This window comes from Sciurus carolinensis, chromosome 2 (genome assembly GCF_902686445.1).
Source record: "Sciurus carolinensis chromosome 2, mSciCar1.2, whole genome shotgun sequence".
In the NCBI taxonomy this organism is placed as follows: Eukaryota; Metazoa; Chordata; class Mammalia; order Rodentia; family Sciuridae; genus Sciurus; species Sciurus carolinensis.
In genome coordinates, this window is record NC_062214.1 from 112,305,108 (window position 1) to 112,324,532 (window position 19,425).

Here is a 19,425-nt window from a genome sequence, read left to right on the forward strand (position 1 = left end):
TAGTTCAGTTTGTAGAGTGCTTGCCTATCAAGGAGAAGGCCCTGGGTTCAATCCCCAGCACTGCAAAAAACAAACAAACTGAAACCTGTCTGCATGTCCATAAACAGTAAAATAGTTGAATAATTTGCCATCAATATTATGGAATATTAAGGAGCTATTAAAAATAAAGCTTAGATTTATATTTTTCTATAGATCAAATATGTATATGTGTATAAGATGAAAATGCATATACATTGAGATACATCCATTATCTATATTTGATCTATAGGAATGTCTATGGTGTATTGTTAGATTAAAAGAAAATGTAGGTTTCAACAGATCTTGAATATTCCATTTTTGCTATAAAGAAAACAAAGTAAAAAAAAAAATAAACAAACCTGTATGTACATAGGTTTATGTATAGAAAAGGAAAACAGAGGCTGAGAACATGGAAGGACAGGCTGAGGATGTAGTGTGGTGGAATGGTAGAGTGCTTGCCCAGGGACTTGCTTATTCTAAGCATTCAATCTGCCAATCATATCTCTATTTATAAGTGCCTTCTTTACATTAGGGATTAAATCCTTGCCTGTCATATGCATTCATGTTTTCCTCTGAGCTGTTGTGGCACTATCTCATGGTGCCACAGATGGACTTGATAGTAGCCAGCACCATGTAAGTGAATGACTGGTAAGACTGCTACTGTCAGAGGGAGACCTGGGGGTCAGAAGAGAGCAAGTATGGGCAAAAAATCAGCACATCCAACTAGCAGAAACACTTGTTACAAGAATTTAATTGGTTTGGAATGTTAACATATTAAAATTTTATTGAAGATCTAGATGGAAAGTAGAAAATACCCTATGTTTATTTGTTTGAGTTGACCAGGTTAACCTGCTATGGTCACTCAGCAGAGCTGAACACTGAGGTGCACATGTGGCACCTGCAATGTAGGGTTCTGATTCCTAGAGTCATAAACAATTGAGCTATTAGCAAGGTGGATGGCATTCAGGGTCAAACATTTACTAAACTCCAGTAATACTCTTAACCTTGATAACTCTTGTAAGAATATATTTCCTTAAAGTGACATTTAGAATATAAGTCTGGAGGGAAAAGGTCTAGTAGGGACAATTAACAGATAAGCCACTCCTGTAAGCAGACACAGAACCCAGACTGTCAGCAGAGCGTTCCAAGTCTTACCCGCAAGTCAAAAGGAAGCATCACCAACATCCCACTGTGATCCATGAACACAGCAGCTTCATTGTGCTCATATATTTGTTTATTTCGGGGAAGCAGTAGTGGGGTACACAACTGAACAGCTCCTAACCAAATTAGAAAAAAAATCACTAATTATTGGGTTCTTATTCTCCCTAGGAGGCAACTTAAAATAAACAAAAATCTGACAACTAAATAACTTGCTACTGGGACCATTGAACTCAGTTAGCTTTTCTTCAGTTCTCTAAATTTACAATCGAAGAACTCATCTAGGGTTAAATTTGTTAATTCTGTTATAGTTCTGACTGCACAAGGCAACTGTATTTTAGGAGCAAGTTTACAATATTCAAATTAGTTTTTCCTTGACAAGCTAAGCTATAAAAATAAGCCTAAATTTAATGATGTTAATTGCTTGTAACTGAATTTTAATACATGGTTGTACCAAAATCCTCTAATAGCACTTATTAATGACAAAGTCTTATGAGAAAAAAATATGATTTTTAAAAAAGGACATACCATGTCTTTTAAAGATGCGGATGATGGTTTCACATACATGTTGCTGTATCTTGGCTGTACGGATTGAGAAGTTGCCCTAAAATGGGAACAATTAAAATGTCATCACCAAAGCCTAATTAAAGAGATGCCCTAGAAACCCTGTCTCAAAAAAAAAAAAAAAAAAAAAACAAAAAAAACCAGGCTGGGGATGTGGCTCAGTGGTTAAGTGCCCCTGGGTTTAATCCCTGGTACCAAAAAGAAAATTGAGAAACAATAGATAAGCAAAAAGACACAAATAAAAAAGTCACCAATACCCCTGCAAATAAGTTTATAATACCGCCAAACAGCAAAAACTGATTCTTAAAATCTATATTGATTCTCCACAAATTTTACCAGTACTTCCTTTATTGATCTTTTAAAATTACATCATGTTAATTATACAGAATATAACCAATCCCTGTTATCTACTCGGCTAAACTTATCAAATTTTAACATTTTGCTATATTGACTTTTTTCTTTTTTAAAATTTTAAAAAATTTGTTCTTTTTAGATATACATGACAGTAGAGTATATTTTGACATAGTATACATACATGGAGTATAACTTATTCTAATTAGGATCCCATTCTTGTGGTTGAACATGATGTGGAGTTACACTGGTCCTGTATTCATATATGAACATAAGAAAGTTATGTCCTATTCATTCTGTCTTTCCTATTCCCATCCACCTCCCTTCCCTTCATTCCCCTTTGTCTAATCCAATGAACTTTTATTCCCCCACCTTATTATGTATTAGCATCTGTGTATCAGAGAAAACATTCAAACTTAGGTTTTTTTGGGATTAGCTTATTTCACTTCAGACATTTTAAAGCATAAAGAGTTAAAGACACCCCAAACTAGCAACTCAGCTACACTTCAGCAGTCACCTTGGCAGCTTTAAAAGAAATGTTTTTTTTTTTTTTTTTTTGGTGCTAGGGATTGAACTTAGGGTCTAGCATATACCAAACATACATTCTACCACTGAGCTACACCTAGTCCCTTAAAGAGATTCTTTTTTCTTTCTTTCCTTTCTTCCTTCCTTCCCCCACACCAGACCCATACTTCTTTCTTTTTTGAAGATGGCATCTTGCTATGTTGCCCAGGTTGGTTTTGAACTTAAGCAATCCTCCTGCCTCAGTATCCCCAGCAGCTGGGACTATGGGTGTGCACCACTGTACCCAGATCCTTAAAGAGACTCTTAAAGTGCCTCATACCTGGAGAGATACCAAGCTAGAGGTGCTAGGGAGCCTGGTCATCTGTGTTGATAGAAAACCTCCTAAGTGATCTGGATAGGCAGCTCCACTGGAAGTCACTCTACTACTTTATCTGGATCTGACTGCTTGGATGTTTTAGGCCCTAAGCAGCAGGGCCAGGGAACAGTATGGAAGGGGATGGACCAAGAATTCTTTAAAGTAAGTGATTAACAGTGTGACTTTTCTTTCCAGAATAATGCATGTTCACACTTTTTGCATGTACAATTTGGGGTTTTTTGGACCTCAGCAAAGAAAATGTTTTGGAGGCATTAGAAATAAGAATCTGACTTGATCTGTTGATGGACCAGGTTAAACTCTATGCTGTGTGGCTTAGCTCACCTTCAGTATGTCACTGTCATAGGTGTAATCGATGGCAGGGGAGATGCGCTGGGAGAAGATCTGAGCCATCATGGTGCGGTAGGCTTTCCCATCCACGTTGGCCAGCGTGTGATGCAGTACTTCATGCAGCTCGGATTCCTCCATCTGGGGTGGGGGAAGCAGCTCACTCTTGAGCAGTTCCATGGCTGTGGGCCGTTTTGCTGGATCATGGTTTAACAGCCAGGAGATAACAGATTTCTATAATGAAATCCAGGAATGCAGCTGAGAGGATGCAGTGGATGATGCTCAGGAATCCTAACAAGCTAATCATCAATTCAGGTCAAAGAAAAGGTAACACATTTCTTGCACTTAGTTAGTGCATTTTAATTGGTTTTTTGAAATCTCTAAATATATCATTTCCCTCCTAAACTTTGTTATGGCCACAGAGTTATGTAACAATTTAATAGTAGTATTTCTTGAAAGGTAGAAGCCTTTTAATATTTCTTGTCACAAACAATAAAAAAAAAAAAAACTCAACTCAGCAAACAGAAGTAGAACTTAAGTGTTGGAGTTGTGGCTCAGTGGTTAGAGTGCTTGCCTAGCACATGTGAGGCACTGGGTTTGATCCTCAGCACTGACTAAAAATAAATAAATAAAAATAAAGATATTGTGTCCACCTACAACTAAAAAAATTTTTTTAAAAAGAAGTATAATTTATGTCTTACACATAAAATATTGCAAAGAAGATATAAACATAGAAACCAAATAGCTCTAGATGCCCAATGTTAGTGATATTACAAAGATACTAGTTGCTAGAATCCTTAAAGCATATGAAACATCCTGTTTTTATTGTTTCTTCTCCCTTTGTATTATTTGTACTGATACCATTTCCTTGAATTCTCTCAATTTATGCTACTTATACTCCCATAGTAGGCAGCCACTTGAAGGCAATCTAAAACTTGGAAACATTCTTTAATGATTCTCAATCCTCTTGTTCATAACAAGGATTTATTAAAAAATGTTAGAGGAATATTTGAGATCAAGAAGTATCGGCGGGCTCTCTTCACGGGGCGATCCAAGATGGCGGCCTAGAGGGAGACTGCACCCCCGGTCGCTCCAGAACCCAGGAGTTAAGAAGGGGAGGCATTGAGAGACTCGGACTGAAGTGGAGCCACGGGTGAGTCTGCCCACTGGGTAAAGCTCGGCCCGGGTGGCAGGCCCAGATAGAGGTGGCTTATCGGAGCCGGGCAGGGCAGCTAGAGTCATCCACAGGCAGTCCTGCGCACTCCGGCGGTGGGCCCCGCCCACACAGCCAGCTTCTCCAGGTTCTCGGAACGGAACTGGCCCGCTAGTGAGAGCCTGTCTGAACAGAGCACGCTCCGAGTCCCGGAGCCCCTGCAGTGCAGTGTACTCCTGCAAAGAACCAGCGGAGAGCCTCGATCTGCAGTCAGCCTCAGGGATAAGGTCAGGGCAGCCGGAGACCTCTTCAGGCGGCTCTGCCCACTCCGGCTGCGGGCTCTCTTCACGGGGCGATCCAAGATGGCGGCCTAGAGGGAGACTGCACCCCCGGTCGCTCCACAACCCAGGAGTTAAGAAGGGGAGGCATTGAGAGACTCGGACTGAAGTGGAGCCACGGGTGAGTCTGCCCACTGGGTAAAGCTCAGCCCGGGTGGCAGGCCCAGATAGAGGTGGCTTAGCAGAGCCGGGCAGGGCAGCTTGAGTCTTCCCAAGGTAGTCTTCCACACTCCGGCAGTGGGCTCTTCCCACACGGCCAGCTGCACGGTGCAGGCCCACAGTGAGAGCATTTCCGCACAGAGCCAGTTCCAAAACGTGGAACCAGTAGGGGGCTAGGGGCAGTATTCTTCGAATGAGCTGCTTTATCAGATTCCTCCAAGACATCAGGCTACTGAAGGCTGGGAGGTGATACACTGGAAATCTACTGGGACACTATAAGCCAATAGTGGAAAACTGCAATATCTCAGGGTCCCACTGACAACTGACCATTATGAGAAAACAAGGGAAGAAAATGTCCCAAACAAACCTAGATACTACATCAATAAAACCCAATGACAGCAGAGCAGAAGAAATGTCAGAAAGGGAGTTCAGAATGTACGTAATTAAAACGATCAGGGAAGCTAATGAGGAGATGAAAGAGCAAATGCAGGCATTGAAGGAGGAGATGAAAGAGCAAATGCAGGCATTAAATGATCGCACCAATCAACAGTTAAAAGACCAAATACGGGAAGCAAGAGATCATTTCAATAAAGAGTTAGAGATACTGAAAAAAAAACCAAACTGAAATCCTTGAAATGAAGGAAACAATAAACCAAGTTAAAAACTCCATAGAAAGCATAACCAATAGGATAGAACACCTGGAAGACAGAACCTCAGACATTGAAGACAAAATATTTAACCTTGAAAACAAAGTGGAACAAACAGAGAAGATGGTAAGAAATCATGAACAGAATCTCCAAGAACTATGGGATATCATGAAAAGGCCAAATTTGAGAATTATTGGGATTGAGGAAGGCTTAGAGAAACAAACCAAAGGAATGAACAATCTATTCAATGAAATAATAACAGAAAATTTCCCAAATCTGAAGAACGAAATGGAAAACCAAGTACAAGAGGCTTATAGAACTCCAAACATACAAAATTACAACAGACCCACACCAAGGCACATTATTATGAAAATACCTAACATACAAAATAAAGACAGAATTTTAAAGGCCGCGAGAGAAAAGAATCAAATTACATTCAGAGGGAAACCAATAAGAATATCAGCAGATTTTTCAATCCAGACCCTAAAAGCTAGAAGGGCCTGGAACAACATATACCAAGCCCTGAAAGAAAATGGATGCCAACCAAGAATCTTATACCCAGCAAAACTTACCTTCAAATTTGACAATGAAATAAGATCCTTCCATGATAAACAAAAGCTAAAGGAATTTACAAAAAGAAAGCCAGCATTACAGAACATTCTCAGCAAAATATTCCATGAGGAAGAGATGAAAAACAACGATGCAAATCAGCAACAGGAGGCGCTAGCCTAAAGGAATAGCCAAATAAAGGAGAAACCAAATCATGTCAAAAACAAATATGAGTCAATTGACTGGGAATACAAATCATATCACAATAATAACCCTGAATGTTAATGGCCTGAATTCATCAATCAAAAGACACAGACTGGCAGATTGGATTAAAAAGAAAAATCCAACAATATGCTGCCTGCAAGAGACACATCTCATAGAAAGAGACACCCATAGACTAAAGGTGAAAGGATGGGGAAAAACATACCATGCACACGGACACAGCAAAAAAGCTGGAGTATCCATCCTCATCTCAGATAATGTGGACTTCAAACCAAAACTAGTCAGAAGGGATAAAGAAGGACACTACATGCTGCTTAAGGGAAGCATAAATCAGCAAGACATAACAATCATAAATATCTATGCCCCGAACATTGGCTCATCCACGTACGTCAAACAAATCCTTCTCAATTCCAGAAATCAAATAGACCACAACACAATAATACTAGGCGATTTTAACACACCTCTCTCACCACTGGTTAGATCGTCCAAACAAAAATTGAATAAAGAAACTATAGATCTCAACAACACAAACAGCAATTTAGACTTAACGGACATATATAGAATATACCATCCAACAAAGAATGAATACACTTTCTTCTCAGCAGCACATGGATCCTTCTCTAAAATAGACCATATTTTATGCCACAAAGCTACTGTTAGTAAATACAAGAAGATAGAGATACTACCTTGCACTCTATCAGATCATAATGGATTGAAATTAGAAATAAACGACAGAATAAAAAACAGAAACTTCTCCAATACCTGGAGACTAAATAATACACTATTATATGATGAATGGATAACAGAAGACATCAGGAGGGAAATAAAAAAATTCTTAGAAGTAAACGAGAACAAAGACACATCATATCAAAATCTCTGGGACACTATGAAAGCAGTACTTAGAGGAAGATTTATTTCATGGGGTGCATTCAAAAAAAGAAGTAGAAATCAACAAATAAACGAGTTAACACTACAGCTCAAAGCACTAGAAAAAGAAGAGCAGACCAATACCAAAAGTAGTAGAAGACAGGAAATAGTTAAAATCAGAGCCGAAATCAACGAAATCGAAACAAAAGAAACAATCGGAAAAAATAATAAAATAAATAGTTGGTTCTTTGAAAAAATAAATAAAATTGATAAACCCTTAGCCACACTAACAAAGAGAAAGAGGGAGAAAACTCAAATTACTAAAATTCGGAATGAACAAGGAAACATCACAACAGACACGAGTGAAATACAAAACATAATTAGAAGCTATTTCGAAAATCTATACTCCAACAAAACAGAAAACCTTGAAGACATCAACAAATTTCTAGAGACATATGAACTACCTAAACTGAACGAGGAGGACATACACAACTTAAATAAACCAATTTCAAGCAATGAAATAGAAGAGGTCATCAAAAGCCTACCAACAAAGAAAAGTCCAGGACCAGATGGGTTCTCAGCCGAGTTCTATAAAACCTTTAAAGAAGAGCTCATTCCAATACTCCTCAAACTATTCCATGAAATAGAAGAGGAGGGAACCCTACCAAACTCGTTCTATGAAGCCAATATCACCCTGATACCTAAACCAGACAGAGACACATCAAGGAAAGAAAATTTCAGACCAATATCCTTAATGAATATCGATGCAAAAATTCTCAACAAAATTTTAGCAAATCGCATACAAATATATATTAAAAAGATAGTGCACCACGATCAAGTGGGTTTTATCCCAGGGATGCAAGGTTGGTTCAACATTCGGAAATCAATAAATGTCATTCACCATATCAACAGACTTAAAGTTAAGAATCACATGATTATTTCAATAGATGCAGAAAAAGCATTTGATAAAATACAGCATCCCTTCATGCTCAAAACACTAGAAAAAATTGGGGTAATGGGAACATTCCTTAACATTATAAAGGCCATCTACGCTAAGCCCATGGCTAATATCATTCTAAATGGTGAAAAACTGAAAGCGTTCCCCCTAAAAACTGGAACAAGGCAGGGATGCCCTCTTTCACCGCTTCTATTCAACATCATCCTTGAGACTCTAGCCAGAGCAATCAGACAAACCAAAGAAATTAAAGGGATACGAATAGGAAAAGAAGAACTCAAACTATCCCTGTTCGCTGATGACATGATTATATATTTAGAGGAACCTGGAAATTCCACCAGAAAACTTTTAGAACTCATAAGTGAATTCAGTAAAGTAGCAGGTTACAAGATCAATGCTCATAAATCCAATGCATTTTTATACATAAGTGATGAATCTTCAGAAAGAGAAATTAGGAAAACTACTCCATTCACAATAGCATCGAAAAAAATAAAATACTTGGGAATCAATCTCACAAAAGAGGTGAAAGACCTCTACAATGAGAACTACAGAACACTAAAGAAAGAAATTCAAGAAAACCTTAGAAGATGGAAAGATCTCCCATGTTCCTGGATAGGCAGAATTAATATCGTCAAAATGGCTATACTACCTAAAGTGCTATACAGATTCAATGCAATTCCAATTAAAATCCCAATGATGTACCTCGCAGAAATAGAGCAAGCAATTATGAAATTCATCTGGAAGAATAAAAAACCTAGAATAGCTAAAGCAATCCTCAGTAGCAAGAGCGAAGCAGGGGGTATTGCAATACCAGATCTTCAACTCTACTACAAAGCAATAGTAACAAAAACGGCATGGTATTGGTACCAAATAGACAGGTAGATCAATGGTACAGAATAGAGGACATGGACACAAACCCAAATAAATACAATTTTCTCATACTAGACAAAGGTTCCAACAATATGCAATGGAGAAAAGATAGCCTCTTCAACAAATGGTGCTGGGAAAACTGGAAAACTATATGCAATAGAATGAAACTAAACCCCTATCTCTCACCCTACACAAAACTCAACTCAAAATGGATCAAGGACCTCGGAATCAGACCAGAGACCCTGCATCTTATAGAAGAAAAAGTAGGTCCAAATCTTCAACTTGTTGGCTCAGGATCAGATTTCCTTAACAGGACTCCCATAGCACAAGAAATAAAAGCAAGAATAAACAACTGGGATAGATTCAAACTAAAAAGCTTTCTCTCAGCAAAGGAAACTATCAGAAATCTGAAGAGAGAGCCTACAGAGTGGGAGAATATCTTTGCCAACCATACCTCAGATAGAGCGCTAATTTCCAGAATCTATAAAGAACTCAAAAAACTCTACACGAAGAATACAAATAATCCAATCAACAAATGGGCTAAGGAAATGAACAGACACTTCACAGAAGAAGATGTACAAGTAATCACCAGATATATGAAAAAATGTTCAACATCCCTAGTAATAAGGGAAATGCAAATCAAAACCACCCTAAGATTTCATCTCACCCCAATTAGAATGGCGATTATCAAGAATACAAGCAACAATAGGTGTTGGCGAGGATGTGGTGAAAAAGGAACACTCATACATTGCTGGTGGGGTTGCAAATTAGTGCAACCACTCTGGAAAGCAGTGTGGAGATTCCTCAGAAAGCTTGGAATGGAAATACCATTTGACCCAGCTATCCCACTCCTTGGCCTATACCCAAAGGACTTAAAATCAGCATACTACAGAGATACAGCCACATCAATGTTCACTGCTGCTCAATTCACCATAGCCAGATTGTGGAACCAACCTAGATGCCCTTCAGTTGATGAATGGATAAAGAAACTGTGGCATATTTATACAATGGAATATTACTCCGCAATGAAGAATGATAAAATTATGGCATTTGTAGGCAAATGGTCGAAATTGGAGAATATCATGCTAAGTGAGATAAGCCAATCTCAAAAAACTAAAGGACAAATGATCTCGCTGATAAGCGGATGAGGACATATAATGGGGGGTGGGAGGGGCTAGCATTAGGTTTAGGGTTAGGTTTAGAGTTAGGCTAAGGAGAGCAGTAAGAATGAAGGAAAGAAGGACTGTGTAGAGGGAAAAGAGGGGTGGGAGGGGTGGGAGGGGTGGGAGGGGTGGGGGGGAGGGGAAAAATATAATAAACATCATTACCCTATGTAAACGTAAAAAAAATAAATAAATAAATAAAAAAAAAAAAAAGAAAGTAAAAAAAAAAAAAAAAAAAAACAAACAAAAAAAAGAAGTATCAATTTTTAGCTGGGTGTAGTGCTGCAGGCTTGTAATCCCAGTGGCTTGCGAGGGTGAGGCAGGTGGATTTCAAGTTTAGAGGTGAGGCAGGTGGATTTCAAGTTTAGAGTTAGCCTCAGCAACGGAGCAAGGCCCTAAGTAATTTAGTGAGATCCTATCTCTAAATAAAATAAAAAAAGGACTGGGGATGTGGTTCAGAGGTTAAGTGCCCCTGAGTTCAATCCCTGGTACTTAAAAAAAAAAAAAAGAAAGAAAGAAAGAAAAAAGAAAAGTCTTAATTTTTAGGTGTATTTTATTAAGCATTTTCTTATTATATATCTTTTATAAATTCCCCCCCACTCCTGTTTTAGTTTGAATAAAAACACAGATAGCTACTTTTCATGTGATGTAAAGAAAGGATATAAAGAAAGGAACTGACATGATTCAACTTTTATGAAAGTTATGTTAAATTAAACTGGTAAAGACAATAATACCTCATTCAGCACAATAGACCCTATTTTACTACTAAGCGTGTGGCAAAAATTATGTAATGCTTAGTCTATCAGCATTCCCTGTGTTCCCTCCTTTCAGATAAAATGCACTGACCATGACATGGAAGGTGGTTTTGTCATTGTTTTAGTACCACTTTTATACATGCCTAACTCAAAGGCACAAGGTAACCTAATACAGAGTTGATTACAGGACAACAATCCTTATTATGACAAATGGTTTACATGGCTGCTCTCATGTTGGTAGTTTAATAAAGTTCCTGGGCCATGATAGCTATTGTCATGTTAAAGTACTGAAGGAGCTGGATTCAGTGGCACAAGCCTGTAATTACAGCAGCTCAGGAGGCTGAGGCAGGAGAATTGCAAGTTCAAAGCCAGCCTCAGCAACTTAGCAAGGCCCTAAGTAACCCAGTGAGACTGTCTCAAAATAAAATATAAAAAAGGGCTGGGGGGCTGGGAATATAGCTCAGCTGGTAGAGGTATTGCCTTTTATGCACATGGCCCTGGGTTCAATCCTCAGCACCACACACACAAACACACACACACAAAGGGGCTAGGGATATGGCTCGGTGTTAAAGTATCCATGGGTTCAATTCCTGTACCAAAGAATAAAAAATTAAAAAAGTACAGAATAGGACTGATCATGTGTTATGGTTTGGATGTGAGGTATCCCCCAAAAGATTATGTGTGAGACAATGCAAGACAGTTTAGAGGAGACATGATTAGGTTATAGCCTTACCCTAATTGATGAATTAATTTGTGATGGGATTAACTGAGTGGTAACTGGTGGCAGGTGGGGTGTGGCTGGAGGAAGTGGTTCACTGGGCCATGGCTGTGTGGTATATATTTTGTGTCAGGAGAGTGAACTCTCTCTCTTCTCTCTGCTTTCTGATCACCATCTGAGCTGTTTCCCTCTTCTACACACTCTGCCATGATTTTCAGCCTCACCTTGAACCCCCCAAAGTGAAGCCTGCTATCTATGGATGGAGACCTCTGAAACTGTGAGCCCTTGAATAAACTTTTTCTTCTCTACAATTGTTCCGGTTGAGTCCTTTAGACATAGTTGACTAAAATATCATGTCATAGGGAAAGACTATGAAATAAACATTTAATTATGATACCCAGAAAACAAGGAAGTAACTCAACTCAAATAATTACTAACAGCTAACGAAAGAAGTAGAAAAAATGTGTTTTCTAATGGTTCCTCACTAACTAAACAGAGGTGGTAGAATGGGTCCCTATAGCCATAAATAAATGTCATGTTAAACATTACCAAATTATAGAATGTTAGTGTTAATATAAGTAAAGCACACTGAATCTCTATTTTATAGATGAGAAAAATTAGTCTAGAGAAGAAGCAAGTCTATCTAGACATATAATCAATAAGCAAGAAGTAGCAAATTATTGCACTATTTTATGTTTTTGTTCTCAATATTCATCATTTAAAGGATTTTGCCTTGACTATAATTGTCAATAAAAGTCGGTTTAAGAGACAAATTTCCGAGCACAGTGCTTGGACTCGGAGCAACCACTGGGGCTCCAGGTGGCTGCCTGAGGAGGAGCTGCATGGCGAGCTGTTGAGACCCAGAACGACCGCTTCTGAACACCGGGGGGTTGCCCGGAGGAAGAGGAGAAGCGCGGCGGGTCGCTTGGTCTAGGAGTGACTGCATCAGAGCCACAGGCGGTTGCCAGAGGAGGAGGCGAGTGGTGAGTTGATTGGACTAAAAGCGACTGCTCCTGAACACCGGTGGCCTGCCTGGAGGAGGAGAGTGGTGGGTCACTTGGTTTCGGAGCCACCACTCCTGAACACCTGGGGGGCTACCCCGAGGAGGAGGAGGAGGAACAGGGCAGGTCACTTGGACTTGGAGTGACTGCCTAGGGCTCCGGGCGGTTGGCGGGAGGAGACTCGAAGTGAATTGCTTGGGCTCCTAGTGACTGCGTCGGAAACCCGGCCGCTGTCCGGAGGAGGAGGTGTGTGGAGGGTCTCTGGGTATCGGAGCTATTGTATGGGGCTCCAGGTGGCGGCTCAGAGGAGGGGCCGCATAGCCAGGCGATTAGGTGCAGAGCAGGGTCCCAGGAGCTAGGTGGCTTCTTGCTGGAAGAGCCGCACAGAGACAAGCCTAGGGGCGGAGTGAAGTTTCCAGGACCGTGGGCAGCTTCTCTAAGGAGGGGCAGCCTAAGGAGACTCACCTGCGAAGGGTGAGGCTCCCAGGCCCAGGAGGTAGGTCTAGGCCCCTGGGAACATTGCAGAGGAAGACAGCCCAGCCCAGGCAGTAGTTGTAGATTGAGGGGAACCTCTATGAGGGGAACTGATCAGCAAGACGTCCCCACCGAGTGAGTCTTCCCTGCCGGGGGAGGTTTTCCCACAGGGACGGTAAAACCAGAGACACAGGCACAAACAGGACTTGCCTCAGCCCGCAGCCTAGTTCCCTGTTGGATGACCATTGGTCAACAAGTGGAGGCACCTCTGCCCACTAGCAGGGAATATACGCCACCTGAGGGTCACCACCCCTAGAGAGGCAACTTCTTCGTGGAGCTCCGTATTATCAACTTCCTCCAAGACTTCAGGCTACTGAAGGATAAGAGGGGATATACTAGCAATCTTCTGGGACATCATAAGTCGATAGAGGAAATCTGCAATATCTTAATGACCCACTGATTCCTGAACAATATGAGAAAACAAGGGAAGAAAATGCCCCAAACAAATCTAGATGTTACATCAATAAAATCCAACGACAGTATGGCAGAAGAAATGACAGAAAGGGAGTTCAGAATGTACATAATTAAAATGATTAGGGAAGCAAACGATGAGATGAAAGAACAAATGCAGGCATTGAATGATAGCACCAATCGACAGTTAAGAGAGCAAATTCAGGAAGCAAAAGATCATTTCAATAAAGAGTTAGGGATATTGAAAAAAACCAAACAGAAATCCTTGAAATGAAGGAAACAATAAACCAAATTAAGAACTCCATAGAAAGCATAACCAATAGGATAGAACACCTGGAAGACAGAACTTCAAATATTGAAGACAAAATATTTAACCTCGAAAGCAAACAGAGAAGATGGTAAGAAATCATGAACAGAATCTGCAAGAACTATGGGATATCATGAAAAGGCCAAATTTGAGAATTATTGGGATCGAGGAAGGCTTAGAGAAACAAACCAAAGGAATGAATAATCTATTCAATGAAATAATATCAGAAAATTTCCCAAATCTGAAGAATGAAATGGAAAATCAAGTCCAAGAGGCTTATAGGACTCCAAATACACAAAATTACAACAGACCCACACCAAGGCACATTATAATGAAAATACCGAACATACAAAATAAAGACAGAATTTTAAAGGCTGTGAGAGAAAAGAACCAAATTACATTCAGGAGGAAACCAATACGGATATCAGCAGATTTTTCAATCCAGACCCTAAAAGCTAGAAGGGCCTGGAACAACATTTTTCAAGCTCTGAAAGAAAATGGATGCCAACCAAGAATCTTATACCCAGCAAAACTTACCTTCAAATTTGACGATGAAATAAAATCATTCCATGATAAACAAAAGCTAAAAGAATTTACAAAAAGAAAGCCAGCATTACAGAACATTCTCAGCAAAATATTTCATGAGGAAGAGATAAAAAACAAAGAAGCATATCAGCAAAGGGAGGAATTACCCTAAAGGAACTGTCAAATAAAGGAGGAACACCAAGATGTGTCAAAAAATAAATAAATAAATAAATAAAATTTTAAATATGAACCAAATGACCAGGAATACAAATCATATCTCAATAATAACCCTGAATGTTAATGGCCTGAATTCATCAATCAAAAGACATAGACTGGCAGATTGGATTAAAAAGAAAGATCCAACAATATGTTGCCTGCAAGAGACTCACCTCATAGAAAGAGATACCCATAGACTAAAGGTGAAAGGATGGGGAAAAACATACCATGCACATGGACTCAGCAAAAAAGCTGGAGTATCCATCCTCATTTCAGATAATGTGGACTTCAAGCCAATGTTAGTCAGAAGGGATAAAGAAGGACATTTCATACTGCTTAAGGGAAGCATAAATCAGCAAGATATAACAATCATAAACATCTATGCCCCAAACAGTGACTCATCCATGTATGTTAAACAAATCCTTCTCAATTTTAGAAACCAAATAGACCATAACACAATAATACTAGGTGATTTTAACATGCCTCTCTCACCATTGGACAGATCTTCCAAACAAAAATTGAACAAAGAAACCATAGATCTCAATAACACAATCAATAATTTAGACTTAACAGACATTTATAGAATATACCATCCAAGAGCGAATACACTTTCTTCTCAGCAGCACATGGATCCTTGTCTAAAATAGACCATATATTATGCCACAAAGCTAATGTCAGCAAATACAAGAAGACAGAGACACTACCTTGTATTCTATCAGATCATAATGGATTGAAGTTAGAAATAAATGAAAGAGTAAAAAACAGAAACTACTCCAACACCTGGAGATTAAACAATATGCTATTATATGATGAATGGATAACAGAAGATATTAGGAAGGAAATTAAAAAATTCTTAGAGGTAAACGAGAACAAAGAAACATCATATCAAAATCTCTGGGACACTATGAAAGCGGTACTTAGAGGAAGATTTATTTCATGGAGCACATTTAATAAAAGAAGTAACTCAAAAAATAAACGACCTAACACTACAGCTCAAAGCCCTAGAAAAAGAAGAACAGACCTACACCAAAAGTAGTAGAAGACAGGAAATAGTTAAACTCAGAGCTGAAATCAATGAAATTGAAACAAAAGAAACAATACAAAAATTGACAAAATAAATAGTTGGTTCTTTGAAAAAATAAACAAAATTGATAAACCTTTAGCCACACTAACAAAGAGAAGACGAGAGAAAACCCAAATCACTAAATTTCGGAATAAACAAGGAAATATCACAACAGACACGACTGAAATACAAAACATAATTAGAAGCTATTTCGAAAATCTATACTCCAACAAAATAGAAAATTTCGAAGACATCAACAGGTTTCTAGAGACATATGAATTGCCTAAACTGAACGAGGAGGACATACACAATTTAAATAGACCAATTTCAAGTAATGAAATAGAAGAAGTCATCAATAGCCTACCAACAAAGAAAAGTCCGGGACCAGATGGGTTCTCAGCCGAGTTCTACAAAACCTTTAAAGAAGAGCTCATTCCAATACTTCTCAAAGTATTCCATAAAATAGAAGAGGAGGGAACCCTCCCAAACTCATTCTATGAAGCCAATATCACCCTGATACCTAAACCAGACAGAGACACATCGAGGAAAGAAAATTTCAGACCAATATCCTTAATGAACATCGATGCAAAAATTCTCAACAAAATTTTAGCAAATCGCATACAAAAACATATTAAAAAGATAGTGCACCATGATCAAGTGGGTTTCATCCCAGGGATGCAAGGTTGGTTCAACATCAGGAAATCAATAAATGTCATTCACCATATCAATAGACTTAAAGTCAAGAATCACATGATTATTTCGATAGATGCAGAAAAAGCATTTGATAAAATACAGCACCCCTTCATGCTCAAAACACTAGAAAAAATTGGGATAGTGGGAACATTCCTTAACATTGTAAAGGCCATCTACGCTAAGCCCATGGCTAATATCATTCTAAATGGTGAAAAACTGAAAGCATTCCCTCTAAAAACTGGAACAAGGCAGGGATGTCCTCTTTCACCACTTCTATTCAATATCGTCCTTGAAACTCTAGCCAGAGCAATTAGACAGACCAAAGAAATTAAGGGGATACGAATAGGAAAAGAAGAACTCAAACTATTCCTATTTGCTGATGATATGATTGTATACTTAGAGGAACCAGGAAATTCCACCAGAAAACTTTTAGATCTCATAAGTGAATTCAGTAAAGTAGCGGGATATAAGATCAATGCACATAAATTTAAGGCATTTTTATACATAAGCGATGAATCTTCAGAAAGAGAAATCAGGAAAACTACCCCATTCACAATAGCTTCAAAAAAAATAAAATACTTGGGAATCAATCTCACAAAACAGGTGAAAGACCTCTACAATGAGAATTACAGAACACTAAAGAAAGAAATTCAAGAAAACCTTAGAAGATGGAAAGATCTCCCATGTTCTTGGATAGGAAGAATTAATATTGTCAAAATGGCCATACTACCAAAAGTGCTATACAGATTCAATGCAATTCCAATTAAAATCCCAATGATGTACCTTGCAGAAATAGAGCAAGAAATTATGAAATTCATCTGGAAGAATAAAAAACCCAGAATAGCTAAAGCAATCCTTGGCAGAAAGAGTGAAGCAGGGGGTATCGCAATACCAGATCTTCAACTCTACTACAAAGCAATAGTAACAAAAACGGCATGGTATTGGTACCAAAATAGAAAGGTGGATCAATGGTACAGAATAGAGGACACGGACACAAACCCAAATAAATACAATTTTCTCATACTAGACAAAGGGGCCAAAAATATGCAATGGAGAAAAGATAGCCTCTTCAACAAATGGTGCTGGGAGAATTGGAAATACATATGCAACAGAATGAAACTAAACCCATATCTCTCACCATGCACAAAACTAAATTCAAAATGGATTAAGGATCTCGGAATCAGACCAGAGACCTTGCATCTTATAGAAGAAAAAGTAGGTCCAGAGCTTCAACATGTCGGCTTAGGACCAGACTTCCTCAACAGGACTCCCATAGCATAAGAAATAAAAGCAAGACTTAACAACTGGGATAGATTCAAACTAAAAAGCTTTCTCTCAGCAAAGGAAACTATCAGCAATGTGAAGAAAGAGCCTACAGAGTGGGAGAAAATCTTTGCCAATCATACTTCAGATAGAGCGCTAATCTCCAGAATCTATAAAGAACTCAAAAAACTCTACACCAAGAAGGCAAATAATCCAATCGACAAATGGGCTAAAGAAATGAATAGACACTTCACAGAAGAAGATCTACAAGCAATCAACAAACATATGGAAAAATGTTCAACATCTCTAGTAATAAGAGAAATGCAAATCAAAACCACCCTAAGATTCCATCTCACCCCAATTAGAATGGCGATTATCAAGAATACAAGCAACAACAGGTGTTGGCGAGGATGTGGGGAGAAAGGTACGCTCATACATTGCTGGTGGGGCTGCAAATTAGTGCAGCCACTCTGGAAAGCAGTGTGGAGACTCCTTAGAAAACTTGGAATGGAACCACCATTTGACCCAGCTATCCCACTCCTTGGCCTATACCCAAAGGACTTAAAATCAGCATATTACAGAGATACAGCCACATCAATGTTCATAGCTGCTCAGTTCACAATAGCCAGATTGTGGAACCAACCTAGATGTCCTTCAGTTGATGAATGGATAAAGAAAATGTGGTATATATATACAATGGAATATTACTCAGCCATAAAGAATGATAAAATTATGGCATTTGCAGGCAAATGGATGAAATTGGAGAATATCATGCTAAGTGAGATAAGCCAATCTCAAAAAACCAATGGACGAATGATATCGCTAATAAGTGGATGATGACACATAATGGGGGGTGGGAGGGGTTAGTGTTAGGGTTAGAGTTAGGGTTAGGGAGAGGGGCAAGGAAGGACTGTATAGAGGGAAAAGAGGGGTGGGAGGGGTGGGGGGGAAGGGAAAAAAATAACAGAATAAATCAAACATTACCCTATGTAAATTTATGATTACACAAATGGTATGCCTTTACGCCATGTACAAACAGAGAAACATCATGTATCCCATTTGTTTACAATAAAAAAAAAATTAAAAAAAAAAAAGAGACAAATTTCCATATGACAGAATTAATCACTGAAGGTTCCACCAGGACAACCAACTGGCACTAAGAAGAAAGGCATATCAGAATTATAATATATAAATTTGCTACTACTCTTTCATATTAGCTGGATGCCAATATTATCCTATGACATGAAATACAAAACACCACACACTCAGATATTTATGTTTTGTGGGAGATATTTATGCTTTGCTTTAAAATTCTGTAAATCAGATTGCCTAGAAAATGCAACTCTTACTTTGGATTGTGCAGAGGGGAGTGAAGGGAGGGGTGGAGCGGTGGGGATGGGAAGGACTGTAGAATGAGACAGACGTTATTATCCTATATACATGTATGAAAAAAATTTTTTTAAATAAAAAAAGAAAGAAAATTCAACCCTTCCCCCACAATCTGTTACTTCACCAACAGAACAAAATTACAGTTTTAAATTGTATTTCTGTCTTGAAGTCCCAAGTTTTATCTAAAACAATGAGCTGTAAAAGCATTTTCTCCACCACTCCCCAATAGCTAAGCTAAGGGGCCAAATAAGCACTTCAGAACCACAATGAATCACACAAAAGAACCCTGTAGTTTGTTAATTTTCTCTGCC

At 38.8% G+C, this 19,425-nt stretch overlaps 1 protein-coding gene across 3 annotated transcripts in view; it reads right to left on the reverse strand.

Annotated features, from left to right (window-relative positions):
* The window catches only part of Eif2ak4 (eukaryotic translation initiation factor 2 alpha kinase 4), a 110,216-nt gene that overhangs the window by 28,209 nt on the left and 62,582 nt on the right, over positions 1-19,425 (reverse strand). For all 3 annotated transcript variants that reach the window (XR_007107016.1, XM_047539122.1, XM_047539121.1), the window contains exons 21-23: positions 3,314-3,550; positions 1,705-1,780; positions 1,174-1,295 (exon numbers count right to left, since the gene is read on the reverse strand). Coding sequence is in view for 2 of the 3 variants with exons in the window: in XM_047539122.1 (XP_047395078.1) it covers positions 1,174-1,295; positions 1,705-1,780; positions 3,314-3,550 (435 nt within the window). In the remaining variant the exon portion in view is untranslated. The remainder of the gene's footprint in view (positions 1-1,173; positions 1,296-1,704; positions 1,781-3,313; positions 3,551-19,425) is intronic.